At 53.8% G+C, this 14,500-nt stretch overlaps 2 protein-coding genes across 4 annotated transcripts; both read right to left on the bottom strand.

Annotated features, from left to right (window-relative positions):
- Positions 1-2,656: 2,656 nt before the first annotated feature.
- Positions 2,657-4,059, bottom strand: CUNH6orf15 (chromosome unknown C6orf15 homolog). Its single transcript, XM_027099507.1, has 2 exons — positions 3,931-4,059; positions 2,657-3,697 (listed from the first exon to the last, which is right to left on the bottom strand). Exons 1-2 carry the CDS (start codon positions 4,007-4,009, stop codon positions 2,844-2,846), a joined length of 933 nt encoding a protein of 310 aa, XP_026955308.1. The 5' UTR covers positions 4,010-4,059; the 3' UTR covers positions 2,657-2,843.
- A 2,724-nt stretch (positions 4,060-6,783) lies between these two features.
- CDSN (corneodesmosin) lies at positions 6,784-14,492 on the bottom strand. Of its 3 annotated transcripts, none has more exons than XM_027099486.1 (2): positions 14,313-14,492; positions 6,784-8,986 (listed from the first exon to the last, which is right to left on the bottom strand). In XM_027099486.1, exons 1-2 carry the CDS (start codon positions 14,317-14,319, stop codon positions 7,584-7,586), a joined length of 1,410 nt encoding a protein of 469 aa, XP_026955287.1. In that variant the 5' UTR covers positions 14,320-14,492; the 3' UTR covers positions 6,784-7,583. The 3 variants fall into 3 exon arrangements, 2 of the variants coding, with proteins under 2 accessions (XP_026955287.1, XP_026955286.1); XM_027099485.1 differs by lacking the exon at positions 14,313-14,492 and adding an exon at positions 10,745-10,829; XR_003431238.1 differs by lacking the exon at positions 6,784-8,986 and adding an exon at positions 13,774-14,218 and having other exon boundaries at positions 14,313-14,427.
- Between the last annotated feature and the right edge of the window lie 8 nt (positions 14,493-14,500).

Below are 14,500 nucleotides of genomic sequence, written 5' to 3'. Positions count from 1 at the left end.
CGCCATTATTACAATCACCCGAGAGTGTGTGTGTAAGTGAAAAACGTCTGAGAGAACACAAGTTTGTTTGAGGAATGAAATAGTTCAAGGAGGAGCCAACTCTCCCTTCTTGATCTTGGAATAATTCTCTTGAGTGTAATTCCCAGGGGGAAGCATCACACCACACTCAACAGTCAACCGTGAAGTCAACTACGGCCACTACCCTGACCAGCCCACTGTGGGCTGAGAACTCTCCTTCTCTGAGATGCCACCAGGACTGCCTCACTGAGACAACATTTTGCATTATAATCAGGCCCTTACACCTGCTCCATTTTTCAGTCTCTAATGCACTTTATCATTACCTTTTTTTTAATATTTATTTATTTATTATCATTTATTTTTTTTTTATTTGGTTGTGGCCCAGTCTTAGTTGTGGCATGCATGTGGGATCTAGTTTCCTGACCAGGGAACGAACCTGGGCCCCCTGCATTGGGACCGCAGAGTCTTAACCACTGCACCACCAGGGAAGTCCTATCATTATCTTAATTAAGTTTCATAACAATCCTGCGAGGTAGATTGGACATCTGCTGTCATCCCATTTTACAGATGAGAAAACTAAGGTCTGTAGAGGCAAATGACCAGCCCAAATTGTCACAGCAGAGAGAGCTGTGTGGGCACATGGAAGGGGAACCTTGTCTTCCAACTTCCAGCCAAGTGCTCTCTCTACTGTAGAACCTTCAAGAAATGACTCCTGCTACTCCAGCAGCTACTTCCACCAATTAACCACTAATAAAAATGTAAAAATCTGTATATGAGCAGCAGCTCCCACTGCAGACCTTAGGACATTTATTATATCACAGATTACTGACCAATCTCACTTTTTTTTTTTTTTAATAGCAACAACTAGCCCTAAAGCAAAGACCAGTCCGACAAAGCTGACCACGGCTACCCGGGACCATCCATCAGCAGCGAGTAGTGGATGAACTGCACTCCCCCGGCTCAGTGTTACCTCTGTCAGCCTTGGCTCACCTCCCTCTCTGGGCCTCAGTATCTCCACCTGTATAATGGGCCCAGCAGTGCCTACACAATGGGATTGTTGTGGCAATTAGCTGGAAGGGTGTTGTGAAAGCAACTCGTCCAGAGTCTGGCACATAGCAAGTACTCAATAAAAATTAGATGGGTTTTTGTTAATTGCATAATATACTTGAACACTCCCTGGACACATAGAAAAATTTGGTTTGAGTCACTGACTCTGTCACGTGTTAGCTATGTCACCTTGTGTAAATTGCTTAATCTCTCTGAGCTTCAGTTTCTTTATCTTACAACCTCTTCCTCACAGTTGTTAATGAAGGTGAAAGAATGGAATTCTTGGAGCATTCCCAAGCTAGGAAGGGTTTTGTGGGGTTTCTAGGGAGATGTCAGTGAGGCTCTGGGAAGGGTATGGTAGCAGTACAGATGGGAGTCTGTGTGCAGCCCTGTGGCTCAGGAATAAAGTGGAAGAAGAGAGAAAACAAGGGAGTCAGAGAGAGAGTGCGAGTGCGTTGACTCAGTGTTTGCTGAGTGCTGACCTTGGTCCAGACGCTGTCCGTGGTGCTGGGAGTTCCGCAGTGAACAAGCAAAGTCCCTTTCCCGTGGTGCTTGTGGGGAACAGAGGAGGGGAGTGCTGACACAGAATTTAAAAGTGCAAATAGGAGTGAGAGGGAGGCAGCCAGAAAGAGGGACAGACAGAAATGAGACCAAGCCTGAGAATGAGCTTGGGCTTGTGGAAGGGACAGGTGCTGAAAACAGAACTGCCTGCCCCAGGACAGGGAGAAAGTGAGAGTCCAGGGTGGGAAAGAACTGGGGGAGGAGGTTGGGGTGATAGAGGGTGGTGTGACTGGTGATGGGAAGACATGGGTGGACACCAGAAGTGTGCCCCCTGGAAACCCCATCACCCCCACCAGCTTCTGTTAACTTCCTTCTGCACTTTCTTAGAATGACCCTTCCTCACCCCACTCCAACTCCTGTACAAGGATACTGAGCTCCTGGGAAAACCAAAGGGAGGGTAGTGTGACCAAAAGAAGAGACTGTGTCATCACTTGAGAATAAAAGCATCAAATGCAGCCATAGGCAGGACTGTTGGCTCCAAGTTTCTCTCTCCCTGTCCCTTCTCCCTTTCCTTTCTTCCTCTATTGAGGTCTGCTATTTGTTCAGCAAATGCCCAAAGTCTGTGGTTCTCTGGGGCACAGTGTACCAAGTGATGCGTGTAAGGGAGATCAATGCCTCTTCCACTTCCAAGAACCATAACTTTCTGGGAAGAAAAGGTAAGCATAGACAAAAATGACTCTCTCTGACCCTCTGTGTCTCTGAATCAAAGACTATTCATTCCCCACTTGGTCCTGGTACCAACCTCCTGGACCTCATCCTTGCCTCCTGCCACAGGTGCCACCTCAGTTAGTCCTGCTGCCCCTCCTCCCCTTTTCAGATTCCAGGACTATTCTAGAACCAGCTCTCCCACTTGGCGCAGATGAGACCACAAGGCCCCACCCTCAAACACCTGGGCTTTGATCTTTTGCAAAGGATGGGGATAGCAAGAGAGTGTCAGGAGGACCCTAGAGGGACATGAGGATGACTAGAAAATGGGGATGGACAAAACTCCAGTTTGCACCCAGAAACAAAGACACTGACAAGAAGCGGATTCAGTAAGTGCTGTGTTTTATTGGAGATCAGCATATGGGGAGCAGGGAGGCAGTGAAAGTGGAGAGGACGCTAGAAAACAGCTGATAGGATCTTGATTTAGCTCATACTGCAAGGGGAGGGAGCAGGACTCCCCTCTCTGACTTCTAACTTAGGGCTGCCCCCGCTCTGTCATTCTCCTAACTCCATTATGACTCAGGGTTTTGAGGATTGGGAAAGCTGTCTGGGATGCTCCTATAAGAGCCAGGAGCACGGAGAACTCTGGGAGGAAATTGATTATTGCCTGGGTGTAGATAAATATTCTTCCTGCTAGTACCTGGATACCAATTAATAGTCTTCCATCTGGCACCTGGATACCCCCAGCTAGTACTTGGGTATGGATTAATGTTACCCCAGTTTCCCACAGGGTAAAAGGGTCTCCATCCAGTGCCAGGACCTCCACCTCCCCAGGGTACACGGGGACTCAGGGCCCCCCAGGGGGAACCAGGCAGAAGTGACCATGGAATCCCATTGAGGAGAGACCCGGGACGGGGTCGGGCAAGGATTTTTCTCGGGACGTCCAGCACAGTAGAGTGGAGTGGCCCTCTAGACTCAGAGTCCTGGGGGAGGAGTGAAGCCTCGGGTGAGGGGCCCGCGGGGTATGCAAAGGGCTCTGCAAGAAAAGGCCCACTGCCCGGAGGGAGGGCAGCCTCACTAGAAAAGTAGGACGGTTCTTCAGGCAGCTCTTCTCCCACATAGTCCTCGAACACAGCAGGCATCATCGGCCAAGGGTCCTCCGAGGACCAGGAATCCATGTAGGGCAGCTCCCCAGATGGGGGCCACATCTGTACCCCAGCACCTCCTGCAGGTTGAGAGCCAGGTGATGGAGAAGCATTGGGCTCCAGAGGAGCCCTTGCCGAATTAGGCTCAGGGTCTGGTTTGGGCTGAGGATGTTCCAAGTTGGAGGGGCTGGTCAAGGAAGGTCGTTCAAGCAGAGGCAGGTTGATCCCCAAGTCTTGGGGAAATTTCTCCTCCAGCACACCGATGCTCCGGGCAAAGAGGCCTGAGGGAAGGGGAAGAGGAGGCAGCCAGTGGACCAGATATTTAGTCTCAGTGCCCTCCCTTCCCTGACTCCCTGATTCCCTTTGCTTCAAGTCCCTCCACTTTGCCTGTGCCAACTCTTTCCTCCCTCAGGGACCCAACTGTACACACTCCCACCTTTACCTCTTCCCTCAGTCCCAGTTCCCCGAGGACCACCAGTCCGCTCCTGCCCAAAGGTTGCCACAGCCTCCATACCTGGGAGATGAAGACAGACCAGGAGCAGGCCCAGAGGAGCCCGGCTCCCTGCGACATGGCCCTGCATCTCGCTCTGCATCTCCCTCAGCCTCAAGACAGCCAGCCCTTTATCCTGTTAGTGGGTGGGGGACATCAGAAACAGGCTGAGCCAGTGGTTGTGGAAACAATATAGCTCTACGTTCCACCCTCGTTCCTAATTCATTCTGTGGCAACAGATGTCACTTGAATGACTCAGGGAAGCTGGGTGTTCCCACCCTGCTCCTCTCCTCAAGCTCCCCACCCCTTCCTAACCCAGGTGTCCTGGCTCACAGCTCATCACTCGTTGCCAGCCCTACCCTTCCTGGCTGCTGACACCAGGCACATGAGGACCTTCACCCTTGGGGTCCCAATCTCTTCACTGACTTCTCAGCAATAGAAACACCTGATTCTGTTTCTCTTTGGGATCCATACCATTCTCTTCCAGCACCCCTTTCTCGTGCATCCCCATAGCTACATCATCTTGACCTCAACCTGCAGGAGGTTCTGGGGTGCAGAAGTGGCCCCCTTCTGAGGGGCTGCTCCTAGATGAGACCCTGTGTCTAGGGAAATAGACCTGGTTCCCATCCTTAAGAGATGATGGTGTATTGGTTTGCTATGGCTGCTATAGCAAGTAACCACAAACTTAATGGCTTACAACAACACAAATTTACTATCTTACAATTTTGAAGAGTAGAAGTCTGACATGGGTCTCACTGAGTTAAAATTGAGGTGTTGGTAGAGCCTTTCTGCATCTTCCAGCTTCCAGAGGCCACCTGAATTCCTCGGCTCATGGTCCCCTTCCTCCATGTTCAAAGCCAGAAACAGCAGGATCTTCTCACGTGGCATCAGTCTGACCTCCCCTTCTTCCCTCTCCCATATTTAAAGACCCTTATGATTACCTCGGACTCACCCAAATAATCCCATATAATCTTTCTACTTTAAGGTCATCTAACTAACAACCGTAATTCCATCTGCAAACAGTTTCCCTTTGTTATGTAACCTCACATATTCAGTTTCCAGGCATCAGGACGTGGACATCTCTGGTCATGGGGAGGGCACAAGTCTGCCTACCTTAGATGGTCAAATGTGTCCACAGAATATACAAGAGATACAGAGAGAGAGAGAGAGAGCAGATGTTTCCAACTAAGTAGAAGGAGGGCATTGACATGTCAAATAGCCATGAGCTGATCATTATTAAGGCTGATTGATGAGAGCATAGGGATTCATTAAGTATTTTGTCTACTCTTAAATATGTTTGAATTTTTCCTATAAAAAGTGTTTAAACGCCTTTGTTTCTCTATTGCTTCCAAGACGCACCCAGACTAGGCTTCTCTTGTTGCATGAAGTTTAAATATTAGCTGTTAGGTTTTACCATTCCATCCTCATCCCCAGCCCCTGCTAGCTGGCTACTGGAAGGGTAAAGAGCTCCTCCAGATCTGGCCAGTGGACAACATATACTCCAATAAAAACTTTTTTAAAAAGAGTGCAGATCTGGCCAGTGGGTACAGGGCAGCAGCCTTTTGGGGTGACATCCAACAGCTTTGCAAAACATTTTGACCTGGATCACACCAGAAACTAGAGGAATACTCGTGTCAGAGGCTGCGTCCCTCCCACAATTGTGGTCCACAGAGCCTCTGAGGGCCTTGATTCCTGTCATTGGCTGCAGTCCAGGGGGCACATGGTAACCAAGGGTGACCCCACAGTGATGACAGAAATGGGACTGTTCTGGAGCCCTCCTCTGTCTTCAGTCAACCCTGCAGGTTGGCTCAGCTGCCCCAGGTCATTTCTGATCAACAAAACATATTTCTGCTGATTCGAGAATTCAACAACAGTCCTAGATTTGGGGCCAGCTGACATCATCCCTATAGGAGGGAATGAGCTAGATCCTAAGGTGGGGGTGAATTCCTTTGCAGCCAAGCAGAGGCTCTGAGAGGTGGCCTGTGCTTTGGGGTGAGGCTCTTCCTGTAAGGGTGAGCACAGCCCACCCTCCCCTCCTTGGGGCATGAGAGCTTCCTTGGCCTCAGTGTCTTCCCTGCTGTCTCCAGAACATAGTCGCGTGGCCCTTGGCACCTGTCTACTTTTTCAATCTTCTCCCATGGAGGCCACCTCCCCTTCCCCACTGTAGTGTTCAGCCCTCTCACCTCTCCCAGCTCTCACTCCAGAACCACAGCAGAGGCAGCAGGAGTGTGAAGGTGGAGAGGACACTGCTGGGGAGGACACTGTCCTGTCATGGGCTGGGGCGTTTCAATGTAGGTCAGTGGGTCACCTTGCTCGGCTGTACACCCGTCATGCCCCTGTCCTCTCTGTCTTTCACTTCCTCCACCCGCAGCTCCCAGAACCACGCCCCCCTTAGCTCCTACTCAGTCCCCAGGAATGTGGTCCGGGCTGCTGTGTTCCAGCCTTCCCAAGGCTCCTGGTGTCCCAGAAACCCAGGAAATCGATGCTCGGGACTCCCAGAGAGGATGGCATCTTGAAGGTGAGGCCAACTAATGGATAAGGAGAAGGAGTCAGGTGGGGAGGGGGAGGAAATCATTAAGGCTCTATGTAAGGAGAGGGGAGGACTGCAGCGTGAATGGGCAGTGGAACAAGAATGGATTTCCTGGGGCAACGAGAGAGAAGAGATGGAGAGGAAGGATCTGGGAGACCAACTAACCCCTGCTTTCAGTTTAACAAATATTTATGATTTTCCTCCTTTGTGGGAGGAGCTGTAAGATGTAAGAAATACCAGGCCAATTTATGAATGAAAGTGGGGGACACAGGACCTTTAGAGGCATAAGAGAGCATCACTCAGGTCCCAAGAGGAGACCCAGGGCTCCAAGAAGGCAAAAAGTCTAATCCAGTTCACACAGTTTATTGAGACATCTGTCCAGGACCCAGAGAGAGCAGGGAGCCTGCTCCAGTCTCTGCAGATACCCTGGTATCTCCTACACACAGGGAAGCCTCTGAACGTTGAGGGAAGTGGCAGCCAGGAAGGGGGACTGAGATGGAGACCTTGAGAGACAAAGAGGAATGTTGGGAACTCAAAAAGGGTGTGCTGAGCTCTATAATGGAGCGTGGGAGTGGAATTGGGAGTGTGAGAACCCAACAGGATATCATGCTGGTTGACCAGATGGTGAAATGAGATCAGTGAAAAATGGTCACTGTTTTCAAATAACTGTTTGGATTGTGCTTTATTTGGCAAAGGGGGGGCGGGGGGTGGGGAGGGGATGGCTTGTCCAGGCATCAGAGTTACTGTAGGACATTTCAGGGGGTTCCCAGTCAAGAATCGGAACGAGTAGGATTAGCCAATGGACTATACTGTCTCAAAGAAATGGCAGAGGAAATGCTAGGGAGAGGGTATCTGGCAGGGAGGGCACTGCAGTACAATGGGAATCTAAACAGTAGGAGAGAATGAGGAAAGGGATTTGGAGCCTACAATTTGGGGAGGTAAAGAAAGAAGAGCTGATAGGGAGAGTCTGCCACATTGGGACAACGGGGGAAGCAGAGCAGCTGTCTTGGGAGGGTGGAAGAAAACTGAGCTACCCCCATGGCTGGGCTCCTGGACTTCTCCCACCTGGGAGATGGTGCGTGTGTGTGTGTGTGTGTGTGTGTGTGTGTGTGTGTGTGCCTGCACGTCTGTGTAGGCAAAATCTGCTTTATGGACTGTTAGGTAACTCTCCCTGGGGTAGGAGAACTTCAGGGTCAGCTAGCTGGGGCCCCAGGGGTTTCACTTGGGTTAGGATGTCCCGGATGGAGTGGCAGGGGATCGTTCCAGAGCTGCCAAAGCCACAGGGCTTGGCACCAGCTGAGGGGTCATGTTGGGAAGAGCCAGCTCGACGCCTACTCAATGTTGAAGAGGAGACAGAAATGCAAGAGTGACCAGAAGAGCTGGACTTGCTGCCACAGGGTTGGAGGATGATTTTGCCATGGGATTGGGAGCTGGAGCTGCCACTGAAGGAGCCAGTGCCTGGTGAGGAGCTGGGCCTCTGGGAAACACCACCACAGGGCTGGAAAGATGAAGCAGAACTGCTGGAAAGGCTAGAGCTGCTGTGGACTCCAGAGCTAGAGAGGGAGCAGGGCTCCTTAGAGCCCTTGGAGCCAACGCCATAGGGCAGGACCCCACCAGAGCCCACCGGCTGGAACACAATGGCCGAGGAAGCTCCCGACTGGTAGATGTTGGAACTAGAAGAGCTGTGGCTGGGGATGATGGGGATGCTGGAGAAGTATTTGCCCTCAGAGATGGGGGTCCCGGCTGCAAAGGAGGGAACCCCTGGAGAGCCTTTGATGGGGTGCTCTTTGATGAAGTGGCCCACCGGGTAGATTTTGCCCCTGATGTAGGTCATGCCTGGGACCAGATAACTGTCAGAGGAGCCACCCACCACCTCATAGCTGCCATATTTGCCTACAGAGGTGATGGGGGGGCAGGGCTTCCCTGGAAGGCCACCATTGCTACAGGGGACGCTTTGACCCACTCCGGGGCCACCAGAGCCATGCTGCTCCACCACCACCACTACAGGCATTTTACCCCCAGACACAGAATGGGAGCTGGAGATGTAGGGGCTAGAGTGCGAGACGATGGGTCCCCCACTGCAGGGAGAGTCAGGGATGTTGGAACTACAGGGACTCAGCTTGGCGTTGACCTCATGGCCACTGCTGCTGGACATCGAGGAGGTCTGGGAAACAGAAGAGCTCGAGCCTCCTCCAGACTGGGAGCTGAGGCTTCCTGACTGGGAGGAACTAGATGCACCCTGTAGACCAGGGCTAGGTCCAGAGGAGTAGCTTATCTGCGAATACCCCGTTCCCGGCTTAAATAACGGAAATCCTGAAGAACGACCCCGGGTAGCAATGGACCCGCTGGAGCCGCCGCTGGAGCCGCCACTGGAGCCACCACGGGAGCCACTGGAACTCGAAAGGAAACTGCTGGAACTGCTGGAGCCACTTCGGCTACTGAAGCTGCTGGAGCTCCCCTTCCCCAGGAGACAGGGGTCACTGGGGGAGGTGATACTCGTGTGGTCCCTGCAGGGGTCTGAGAAGGTCCCAATGCTCTTGGCCAAGGTCCCTGGGGAGGAAAGTAGTGGTTAGCAAGGGCCAGAGAGGCTGGACTTTCTTTCTCCCCTCCCAGACCCACCTCAGTCATCTGCTACTCTGATCTCTCCTGAGAGGAGCCCAGGGAGAGTTTGGGGTGGAAAAGGCAGGGAGACCCCAAAGAGATGGAGAGTGGGGGAGACTGAGACTCTGAGAGGTGGGGGAGACCGTGGGACCAGATGGAAGGAGGAGATGAAAGACAGAACCACAGAGGACTGAGAAGGGAGGGAAAATAGCCAAACAGACGCTGAGAAAAAGAGAAAGTGGGGGAGGGCAGGGGGACAGCAGTAGAGGACAGGACACTTGAGGATTATGATTGGGTCGCCAGCTTCCCCTCGAGAGGCCAGGCTTGGGTACAGAATGGAAATTCTGCTTCCCGCCTCGGCACCGCCCATGCCAGGAAAGCTGGGTGGGGGCCAGGACATGGGGGCACGCACTGTTGCTTCAGAACCCGCTTGTACCAGCAGGACAGGACCCTGCACCCCGAGCCCAGCTCAGGGACACGAGGATGCAGCCCTCCTCCGAGGCCCCTGACCTTTATCAGTTGTCTCCCCGCTGGCCAGCACCGTGTGCCTCCCTGCCCCCAGGCCCACATCTGACCGCTTCTGCCTCTACTTCTTTCCTTAACTAACCCTTTGCTCCTCACCCAGGCTCCCCCTCCCCCCACCCTTCCTCTACTCCCCACCTTAACCACCTCTGGTCCCAAGTGGTGTGGACAGAGCCACGTACTTCAGGTCGTACATTTGGAGAGGCCAGATCTGCCCTACCTTCCTCACAGCGTTACGGTGAGCACTAGATGTGACCACGCAGGCAGAAGGTGCTTTACAAAAGCAGAAGGCATCAGACATGATTTATTACTGCCATTCCTCCTTTGAACACCCCACCAAAAACCAGGTCTCCACACTCTGTGAGTTCCCCATTCTCTCCTCAGAAAGAAATTCAATGCATCCACCTCCACGCCAAACCCCAGCTCTGCCCGCAGCCCCGCCCCCCTCACTCTGCTGCACTAATCAGCCAGCCCCCCACCCCCACCCCGCGCTCCTCCTCTGCTCCTCCGATGCCACACAGCCACGGGGCCATGGGCAAGGTCACCGTGATCAACAGCACAGGCCCCAGAGTCACCAGCCTGGGGTTTGGATCCCGGCTTAACTGCTTTCTAATTTGTGAGCTTGAGCCGGTTTCCTAAGCTCTTCAAGCCTCAGTGTCTTCCCGTGTAGCGTGAGGACGCTTCTCTCACACCATCCTTCTAACGATCAAACGAGCTAATGCGTTAAAGTGCTGGTGGAGTGTCTCGCACATAAAAAGGGCCCTATGAATGGTGACAACTATTATGACTATTAAATATCGACTCCATCTTCTAGCACTCGAATAATAATAATAACAACAACAGCCAACATGAGATAACTCTCTAGGAGTTCGACGGCACTGCGGCACACATTACCTAGAGACTCAGAGAGAAACTAGAGCTAGGTGTTAACTTTAGCCTCATTTTAGAGTTTCAGAAACGGAGGCTCAGTAAATTTAAGCAGTTTGCCTGAGGTGTCAAGGCAGTGAGGAGCGGCCCCCAGACTCAAGCATCAGATTCCAGAGCCCCTGCCCTTCCGCCCTCGCTGGGTCCTCTCCTGGACTCTCCCCACGCAGGGCTCCCCCCAGCCTTCTCTGACCTGGCATCTGCAGTCCTGCCCCCCTCCTCTCCCCACTCTCTCTGCGCCCAGGGCCCCCGGCCTCCTACCTTGCAGGAGGAGACTGGCCAGCAGCAATGCCAACATCCCCCGCCCTCCCACAAGCCCTATCCGGGATGCTCGCGCAGAGCCCATCTTGGACTGTGTGGCCTCCTGAGTGACAGCAGCTCGTGGACACCCGGGGCCTTTATGTCAGGGCTGGACATTTCCCGGGCAGGAGTCACTGTGGGGAGGGGAGGAGAGGTGGAGGTGGAGGTGCCGGGGGCGAGGGGGGGGGAAGTTGGTGTGGCCGGGAGGAGCTGAAGTACTGTTTGGGTATTGCCTACTCAGCAGCAGGGGTGGCTGCAGTGTGGGGCATCATGGCCCTGGGAACACCTGGCTGGCCTGCCCGGGCTCCTCGTTGCCTAACCTGGAACCAGGTGCTCTGCCCCGAAGGCCGCTCACTCCCAGGCGGCCACCCTCACCATGGGGCCCAGTCCCCTGGCTCCTTCACCCTCCTGCCTTCCCCAGTGTTGGCCTCTCTGACTGCTCGTCCTCCCTCCACGCACAGATGTGGGCATTTCAACTTTCCCTTCAGTACCGGCTACCTGCTGTGGCCCGCACCCCCGCCTCACGGTTAACCCCGCCTGGGAGCCCTCCACAGCCTCTGGATCCACGCCCCCCTTTCCCTGAGACCCTTCACTCAGCTTCCACTCTCTTCCTCCAGGTATAAGGATCTACACCCCACGCCCTGCTGTCACTGCCCAAGTACCATGCTTGCCGCACATCTATTACGTGTGTCATCAGCGAGCGGACCTTTGGAGTCTGCACTCCAAAGCCAGTTCCCTGACCTGTCCCTTCCAGGGGGCTCCAGGGACGGCCCGCAGGTGCTGGACGCCAAGGCCTCAGCCCGGAGACAGGCCTGGGCTGAGGACCCCTGTCATAGCTGGGCCTTGGTTACTCACAGGCCACTCACAGCCCCTCCCCGAAGGGTGGCCCTGGCTCCAGTGTGTGAGCAAGAGGCTAATAAGACTAATTGGGAAGGTGGTGGCCCTGCCGCCCATTAATTGACTGCCCAGACTGGATGAGCAACAGGAAGCAGCCAGCTTGGTCTGGGTAGGATCCACGGTAGGACCAAGGAGGGCCAGCAGAATCCTGGGTCCCTGAAGGATGAAGGGCAGGACGGGAGGACCAGAGCCCTGAGACCTGCTAAGAGGGGGTGGTTCCTCCTCCATCGCATTCCCCTCCCTCCGCTTGGAACCTGACCCCACCCCAGCCAATTAATTGCTCACTGGTATTGCCAAGAGTATCAGTATTGGAAGGCGGGACCTGGGAGTCGGGTCAGGTTCTCTGCCTCTTCCCCAAGCCCACCCAGCCCTCTCCCTGCTCCCCTGGCCTGGACTCTCATTCCCGCACTGCCCTGGTCTCCTCACAGAGGCAGCCCTACCGCCGGAGCCCTTGGCTCGTTTCTCCCTTTCTCTGTCTCCTGCCCTGCTTCTGACCCAGCCCAGCACTGTCCATAGAACTTTCTGCCATGATGGAAATGTTCTCTCTCTGTGCTGCCCAATACAGTAGCCACGAGCCCATGTGGCCACTGAACATTTGAAATGGGGCTAGCATGACCAACTGGAGGAACTGAATTCTTAATTTTACTTAATTTTAATTCATTCAAATGTAAATAGCCACTTGTGGCTAGTGGCTACCAGCGAATCTAGCCCTTGACCGTCCCCTAGCACCCAAAATGGGAGTGGAAGAGAGAGGCGCCCAGTGGCACAGTGGTTGAGAGTCCGCCTGCCGATGCAGGGGACACGGGTTCGTGCCCCGGTCCAGGAAGATCCCACATGCCGCAGAGCGGCTGGGCCCGTGAGCCACAACTGCTGAGCCTGGGCGTCTGCAGCCCCTGCTCCGCAACAAGAGAGGCCGTGACAGTGAGAGGTCCGCGCACTGCGATGAAGAGTGGCCCCCGCTAGCCACAGCTAGAGAAAGCCCTCGCACAGAAACAAAGACGCAACACAGCCAAAAAAAAAAAAAAAAAAAGAGTGCTTGGTCTAGCCGGGCAGTGGCAGCAGGCACGTGAACTGGGCTCTGACACAGAGCCACCCACCTGTGCTCTCCCTTGGGCCTGTCTGTCCTGCCCTCATTCCTCGTGAGTGACTGTTCCCTTGAGCCACTCTTCTCTCCCCTGGATGAGCTCTTTCCTCTGAGGGATACAGCACACTTCCATTAACAAATGGCAGAGCTCACGTGGCCGCGAAGAGGAAGTACGGGGATTTCCCCTGGACAAGGCGTTCATCTGATGCTGGGGTGGGGTAGGCAGTGCTGTGCAAAAAAATCGCCTAAGTGACTCTGTCAGGGACTCTCACCCCAGCATAACGTGTGACCCCTGGCTGAGAACTGCTGCTCTGGGGGGCAGTCTCCACCCCGTCAAAATACATCAACTCCCTCAAAATATATTCCACGGTGTGGTCCATACTCAGCTACACCCTTCCTGCTTCTCCCCCTCAGCTCCCTGGTCCATCAGTCTCTCCTCTAGGACTGACCTCCTGGAACTTGACCTGGTGAGCATCTACTTTTGCTCTTCCCGGCCCTGTTCTCACCCTCTTAGCAACCCCGCTTGCATCCTCCAAGGGACCCGGGTACCACAGCAGGGACATGGGAGTGAAGATCGGGGTCAGAGCAAGGAGCAGCCTCAGCCAGTGCATCCCGTAGAGGAAACACTTGGCAGGAGGGGACTCTGCCCACAGGCGATGTGTCCCCCCAGCCCTCGTTCTTTTCCCTTCCTCCCCCCGCCTTCCTGCAAGCAGCCGGGAGTCAGCTGAGTGACGGTCATGCTCCTAGAGTCCGAGACTTCATAGCTCTGCTCAAGCCACCTCTGATGTGGCCACCAGCCCTCCTGTCTTGTGAGGAGGTGAATATAAGGCTGTGATTAGCTCTCAGAGTAACAATAATATTTTTCCTCTTCTCTGTTCTGTGGAGCGAGTGTTAGGGAAACCAGCACCCCTTGTCTGCTCGTTACACTCAGCTATTAAATAGTCATTCTTTCCGCTGTTGCTATTCATGCATTTTATTGTTTTTGGTCACCCAGAATTAGAGACCCAGCTCCCTCCTGATCCGGCAGGAAAGGGTGAAAACGGGGACTGAGGCAGAGTCTGAATGTGCTTAGGAGAGGCTGGAAGGACTTGTCCCAGGAGGGACTTCTAGGCAGGCTGTGGCCCTCACTGTTTCCGGGGGTGGGATCTGCAGGGGCCCATCCTCTCTCCTTCTCCCGGACTGTCCGAATCCCTCTGGCTGAGAGCTCCTCGTGGGCAGGGAGCTTCTCTCACCCCACAGTGTGCCCCTGGTGCCTGATGCATGACCCCCACACACAGGTAACACACCAGTCAACACAGAATCCTACTGGAGAGGCGGGCGTCCCATGTCCAGCTCTGTTCTCTGGGGCCCCAGGACTAGAACCAGAGAAGGACAGACTCCTCCTCGACAGTGTAACAATCAGCTCGTCATAAACATCTGCACGTGCAGGATTTATCTTGATTCTCTCTATGCTCCTAGGAGACAGAAATTATTATTTATCCTTTGGAGCTGCAGACACAAGTTCCGGGCGTTAAGATGATGCCCGCTACCAGTAGCTGGGGGCTTTACCTGGCATCCTGATGCTGTAGGCTACACATAGCTAGCTTTTCCTCTTCTCCCTGGATCGTTGCATGACCTGGCTCAGTCTCTCATTTCATTCAGTCCTTGTGACCTGCCATCTTCTCAGAAGCCCACTCTGACTTTCCTATTTAAAATTGTAGCCCTCCAGCCCCACACTCACGGACCATATCATTTGC

The sequence above is a fragment of the Aethalodelphis obliquidens genome, unplaced genomic scaffold (assembly GCF_003676395.1).
Source record: "Aethalodelphis obliquidens isolate GAN/ISIS:26980383/991018 unplaced genomic scaffold, ASM367639v1 scaffold131, whole genome shotgun sequence".
In the NCBI taxonomy this organism is placed as follows: domain Eukaryota; kingdom Metazoa; phylum Chordata; class Mammalia; order Artiodactyla; family Delphinidae; genus Aethalodelphis; species Aethalodelphis obliquidens.
The sequence above is the reverse complement of the archived record's forward strand: the minus strand, read 5'-3'. Positions and strand labels throughout refer to the sequence as shown.

What these genes read in the sequence shown, in the direction of transcription:
- CDSN (XM_027099485.1), bottom strand. Translation starts at nt 10,829, where the DNA reads ATGGGCTCTGCGCGAGCATCCCGGATAGGGCTTGTGGGAGGGCGGGGG. An exon ending in GGCCAGTCTCCTCCTGCAAG is followed by an intron (nt 8,987 to 10,744) that starts GTAGGAGGCCGG and finishes TTTCCTCCCCAG; the next exon opens with GGACCTTGGCCAAGAGCATT.
- CUNH6orf15 (XM_027099507.1), bottom strand. Translation starts at nt 4,009, where the DNA reads ATGCAGAGCGAGATGCAGGGCCATGTCGCAGGGAGCCGGGCTCCTCTG. An exon ending in GGTCTGTCTTCATCTCCCAG is followed by an intron (nt 3,698 to 3,930) that starts GTATGGAGGCTG and finishes CCCTTCCCTCAG; the next exon opens with GCCTCTTTGCCCGGAGCATC.